General features: G+C 39.5%; 1 protein-coding gene across 1 annotated transcript; it reads right to left on the bottom strand.

Moving 5' to 3' along the window:
• Positions 1 to 1,671: 1,671 nt before the first annotated feature.
• On the bottom strand, positions 1,672 to 2,576 carry LOC133902064 (auxin-responsive protein SAUR76-like). The gene has a single exon (XM_062343640.1). It carries the CDS (start codon positions 2,513 to 2,515, stop codon positions 2,075 to 2,077), a length of 441 nt encoding a protein of 146 aa, XP_062199624.1. The 5' UTR covers positions 2,516 to 2,576; the 3' UTR covers positions 1,672 to 2,074.
• Positions 2,577 to 6,532: the final 3,956 nt, after the last annotated feature.

Here is a 6,532-nt window from a genome sequence, read left to right on the forward strand (position 1 = left end):
GGATTTAAACAAGTAATGTCAGAACAAAAAGGACAAATCAACTTCCTTATCAAGAATCTGATATGCTAATCAATCTCAGAACTTACAGTAGCACACCATCCAGGGATCAAATTATAATAGGTAGCCCACTGCAGAGACAACACAAGAAATATATCTTGATATACAAGTACATACCAGCAAGGACTGAGACAACATCTGTTCTTATCATTTGAACACATAAAACGACCATAAGCAGCATATGTTCTTATCATTTGAACACAAAAGGACCACAATCAGAATCTATTCTTATCATTTGAACATACAAAAGGACCGAGGCAGCATATCTTTTCTTCTCATTTGAACACACAAAAGAACCACAACCAGCATCTGTTCTTATCATTTGAATACACAAAAGGACCACAAGCAGCATCTGTTCTTATCATTTTAACACACAAAAGGACCAACACACAAGCATATGTTTTTATCATTTGAACACACAAGAAATCGACCATGAATCAGTACGAACTTGCGCTTAAACCTTAGGAATCGGAGGGGAGAAGGAGGTGGAGGGGGAGCTGGAAGGCCTACCTCGACATTAGGGTGGTGGTCTACGGTGACGGTGGTTGTGGCTAAAGGCGTAGGGCACGACAGCGCCGGCACCTCGGCTTCGGGGTGCTCCAGAATATTACAACCCCGCATGAACACTGTTTGGGTGGGCTGGATTATGCGGTATGTGATGCTATTTATATGATTGGTCACAACCTTTGTAAAGATTTTGGAACTCACATTCAATAGGTATATTGGCCTATATTGCTAAATGCGACTGGCATCTTTAATTTTTGGTATTAGGGTCATTTCCCTGATTTTTAAGATGAATAGCGGGAGATCTCTAGAATGCAACTCATGAAACATTATCATCAATTTCTCCTTGATAACATCCAAAATGTTTGGTAAAATTCCGCCGTGAAACCATCTGGGGCGGGGGACTTGTTGTGTTCCATTTGGAACACAGCATCCCAGACCTCCTTCTCTGTAAAGGGGGCTGTAAGGAATTGTTTTTTAGCATCGGTTACCTATGTTATATCCTCAGTCCATAATTTATTCATGGAAAAGTTATTCGTGACAGGTGGACCGAATAAATCTTTATAATACTTTGTTATATATTTCATTAATTGAGATTCGCCCTCAATCTTCCCTTCATCCTGCTTTAGACAGAAAATTCTCTTTTTTTGTGTTTTCCATTTCAAAATATCAAATATCAAATATGAGTGTGTTGATATGTTTTTCTCATATTTCAACCTTATAAGAGATGCATTTAGGACTTCTAATGAATTTAGAATTCAAATCAGCATGTTATGTTGTCCTATGGATACATAGGTAGGATAGCGAAGCTATTACTAGCTAAAGCTACGGCAAATAACGGAGCTATTCAAAGTTATAGCACTGGTAGCTGATATAGCGGAACATTAGCTCATACATTAGCGTTGGAGGTCCAAAATAGCTATAGCTAGGTATTTGGAACATTGCTTTATACCTTTCCCCTCTTTCTTGAAAGGGCAACTGAAGCTTTTGTACTCACCATTTTCTGAAATTTGTGAAGTATCTGTGATTCCATTCTATTAACATGCATGCGCCAAGTGAAAAGAATATCAGAAGAACAATTCTCAGGATAGAAGTGAGAATGTACTTTATACATTGATGAAATGTACAAGGATACAATTTGATACCTAAATCTTATTTAATTCTCTTCAACAGAAACATGAAAAGAAGAAGAAGCAAGAAAACTATTACATTGAGCATTAGAGAAGTAGCTAACTGGCAACTGCCCCGAGAGAGCATCATCTTGGGCGCACGGTAATTACACGGCTAACCTCAAGGTTAATTACCACAAACACACCAAGGTTAACTAATAAATCTCCGCTTCTCTTACTCCTCGACTTCGCACCTCGGCGTATATTACAACTCTACCCCTAACCTTAAACAAAGAACCATATTACCCAAATTACCCCTTTCTAGAAGCCTCCAGCTCCGGCGAGCTCGGCCTCAGCGCTGCGGCCGGCATCGTGGACACTGCCGTAAGCAGGCGCGCGGTCGGTCAGCACGCGTAGTACTCGACGAGCTCGTCGAGTGACTCCGGCTGCGGGTCGGCGTTCTCGAGCATCCAGAGGAGGTGCTCGAACAGCACAACCTCGCAGCCCACGACGGTGCCGCCCACGCCACCCCCGGAGCGGTCGATGAGGTTCTGGAACAGGGGGTGCCCGACGAGGTCCGCGGCGATGAGGTAGCGGCGACGCGACTTGCCGACGTACACCGGGTGGAGGCCCGGGGGAACACCGTCGGCGCCGTGGAACGACGCCGACCCCCTCCCGCCGCCTGCAACGGCCGACGAGGCAACGCCCCGCCTCCACGACTCCTCGCCGAAGCCGGCGTCGTCGTGCGAGCGCGCGGAGCACCCAGACGGCGCGCGCGAGATCCGGCTCGACGAGTTCCACCGCCTGATCATGCACTTGAGCTTCCTCAGCCCGCCCTTCGCCATTGCGCGGTCAAGAATAGGAGAGAGAGAGAGAGAAACGCGAAGCTCAGAGAGAGAGAGAGAGGAGGTGGTGGTGGTAAGGTGGAGGCCGGAGAGGTAGGGGCTTATATAGGACGAAGGAGGCGACCACGTGGCGGGTCCGGGATGTGAGAGGTGGGACCCAGGTGCGGGAGGTAAAACCTGACGAATGGGCCCGGAAAGCAACGTAGGGAGGCAAGTGGTCGCTCTGTCTTGTACGTGATGAGTTGGATGGATGTATGCAGGATTTCAATTTTTTTTTCATTAACGAAAAGACCAATTTCTATGAAATTTTGGTTATTATTTTTTATCTCTGCTATGTAGGTTTTATATGCCGGTAATTTTTTTTTTCAAAATTAGATATTTCTTTCCCTTTAAAATTCCTAATATTTGTGAAATTTTGATGAAATTTCGGTTACTTTTTTTTTGTCTCCGTTCTATGGGTTTCACATGTCAGTAAAAAAAAATTTCAAAATTATATATTTTGTATTATACAAAACTATTTTTCGAGACACTTAAGGTATCATTTTACAGACGGTTAATTTGAAAAATCGTCTGAACAGTTGGCGAGTGTCTCCTGCGGTTACAGACCACCTGTGGAAATAAATTTTCACAGACAATTCTTATATGAACCGCCAGTAGAAATGACCATCCATTAAAAAATTCATAACTTTTTCATATCAAGTCGGATGAGAAAAAACTCTATATGAAAATTGTAGCCCTCAACGAGATCTGCAACCTTGTACTTGACATTTAAAGTTATTTAGAGGTCCAAATAATCATTTTAAGTTTTAAAAAATTATTTGGACATCTAAATGACTTCAAATGAAAAAAAATTTCAACTACAAAGTTGTAGCTCGTCGAGAGCTACAATTTTCATATAGAGTTTATCCTCATTCACTTTATATGCAAAAATTATGATTTTTTTAAGATAAGCTGTCACTTATTTCTACAGGCGGTTTCTTATATGAACCGTCTGTCATTTCTACATGTAGTTAATTAGTTGAACCGTCTGTGAAAATAGGTGACAAATTATCTTAAAAAATTCATAACTTTTTCATACGAAGTTGGATCAACACAAACTTTATATGAGAATTGTAGCGCTCGACGCGATCTACAACTTTGTAGTTGAAAAGTTTTTCATTTAAAGTCATTTAGATGTCCAAATAATTATTTGAAGTTTCAGATATAAGATATCAAAAGAATTACATATGCTAATATGGTCAGTAGTAGTTCTGTGGTGAGATGGTGCGTAGGGTTAGTACGAGCTAAGATGTTTCGAGTTTGAGTGCCAAAAATCGTGTAACACGTGTATTTCGCACGAAAAAACGTGTGACTTGTGACTTCGCGACTACGAGGGTGCCTAGTCGGTAAAAAAAAAATTACTTTTTTCGGGTAAAAAAATATTGATTCGGGGACCGATTATCACAAGCGGTTCGCTTAAGTAACCGTATGTAGAAATAAATTTTTCACAGATGGTCTCTTTCGCGTATGTAGAAATCATTCATTTCTACAAACCTTCGATCACAGTCGGATGCGCTAAATACCTATGAAAACAAGTTACCATCCGTCTTTAAAAATAATTTTTTATAGTGTTGTTTCACTCTAAAATTCTTGAAATTAGTGAAATTTTAATCCTGGATGTATGAATCCCTGTCCCCGGTTGGCTGCTGTGCAGCTCAAAAGAGAGCGAAAGAAAGCGTTCGTGTTTGATTTTGATATGGCTTAAGCGACGAGTTAGTGTGTATAATCTTTTTAACTGGTACTCTTAGGCACTGCTGCCCCCTTCTGGAACGCGGTAATTTCGTAGGATTCTTACGGGTGTGTTGTATCCTGTCAAATTCCTGTAAATTTCCTTCGTTGAAATAGGTCCTGAATTTTGATGGACTAATCGATATATCCATTCACGCACCGGGGATAATTGTGTGAGTAGCTTGTTTGTACGTGTAGATAGAGGTGCTAGCTCTTCATGTCACGAGATATTATTAACCAACTTGAGCAACTAGTTTGTTTTCTTAAACATCTATAAACGGAGACTTCCAACTCCATGGACATATTTTGACCCCTGATATCATTTGGAAAAAAGAAGATATCTTTACATTGTTTGCATTACAAGTGTCAAGTGGATCACTTGTCTGTTGAACATGCTCTGAAGTTGAGACAGGACTTGTGTTCTGACCGATTTGCTAAACAATCATGAAACTCGAATCATATTTCGGACTAATCAAGAACAGTATCAGACTATCAGTGGATCATAAAATACCGACAAGAGCAGCATGCATCTGTACACACATCACAAATTACATTACCTGTTTCTGCTTCTTGCCAATTATTTGCTGCAAATAAAATGTCACGCCGCATGCTCCGGTGCCATGGCAATCACCAATTAACACGCAGCACTTCACAGGCCAAGACACAACTGCTCAATAATGCAATGCTTATATATTCTTCTAAGATCGCATAATTTTGTCATCCTGAAATAGTACCATCTTGTTCTATATCTGCACAGTTCTTTATTCCCTTTGCTGATTCAGACGTTCGTGGCAACATTTGTTTCATAGCACCTTCGGGAATTGAGTAAATTTCAAAACAAATGATTATTTTTATCTTTGTAACGTAAAATTATAACTTTTAAGAGATCTATTTTATAAAACTATAATTATTTATATTTTTAGTAACGTAAAACTATAACTTTAAATCTAATCCTCTATTATGATGAAAATATGTGGCTGACAGGTAGATTTAGATAAAAAGTTATAATTTTACGTTACTAAAAATATAAGTAATTATAATTTTATAAAATAAAATTTAAAAGTTATAATTTTACATTCTAAAGGTATAAATAGTTATAAATTTTTAAAATTTACTCTCAAGAATTAGATTGCGTCTGCCAATGCAACCCAGCTGTCCAAAAGTTTGTAGCCGATATACGTGTCACAGTTCCAAGGCCCGTGTGTGTGCATGCGTCCATTCATTTTGAAAAGGTCGTTAGTTACTTCTGAACCCCGAATAGATTCTCCAATATCTTTATTTTGGGGCAACCACCATTTGCAGTCAAACTTCCATTATACTCCCTCCGATTGCAAATGTAAGTTGTTTTAGACTTGTACATAAGGATTAAAAAAGTAGATCAAATGACCTTGTTACCTTTTATTTATTCTGCATTGGAAAAGATAACTCATTCGTTTGTGAGAGTGGTAGTATTTATTAAATAAGGGCAAGACGGAAAAAAAGAGAAAAAAATGCATAGAAGTTCGAGAATAACTTATATTTAGAGAATAGTTGAGGAGACTAAAATGACCTACATTTGCAACAAGAGAGAGTACTATATTTCAGACCTAATTGTAGATGGATCTTTTCTGTAGATTGCTCGTCTTCCTAGTTCATACAGTCAGCCTAAACCTGCCAAACTGGTGTTTGCTTCTCTGCCCGGCAAGAAGGATCCCCCCCCCCCCCCCGAAAGGAGTGCCCAGCAAAAACCAAAATGATCCTCTGACTTTACTAAGAAAAGTCAGGGAGCAAAACCTTGCCTTTACTATTACTGTGAGTCATTGGATTGAAAATAGACGACCAAGATTTAGTGATATAATAATCTACAGTAATGTTATAGCATCTGATCTAAGTACATTCTGCGTAGGACTCTTGTGGCCCGTATTCATGCTATAATGTTTTACTGCAAATTGTTGTGTCTCATCTCGCATGTTACTGTTCATGGTACTATTTCTATGTGATTTTGCTTGAGCATTTCTGACGAAAAGTGTGACACAAATAAAAAAAACTTGCCACTCGATCCATTTATCCGCTTCATGTCTGCAGCCTGAAATATTTGGATGCCATTGTGAAGGTTTTCTTCGTCATGGGTGAAAAGTGTGGCATGCCATAGTGTGTAGAGTGACATGAGCAGATTAGAAATGAGGAGAATGCTCGCTTAGCAAGGACCCTCAGAGTAAATCATGTATTATAGTATGTTTGGTAGAGTTTAACTCATAAAAAAATAATATC

The sequence above is a fragment of the Phragmites australis genome, chromosome 20 (assembly GCF_958298935.1).
Source record: "Phragmites australis chromosome 20, lpPhrAust1.1, whole genome shotgun sequence".
NCBI lineage: Eukaryota > Viridiplantae > Streptophyta > Magnoliopsida > Poales > Poaceae > Phragmites > Phragmites australis.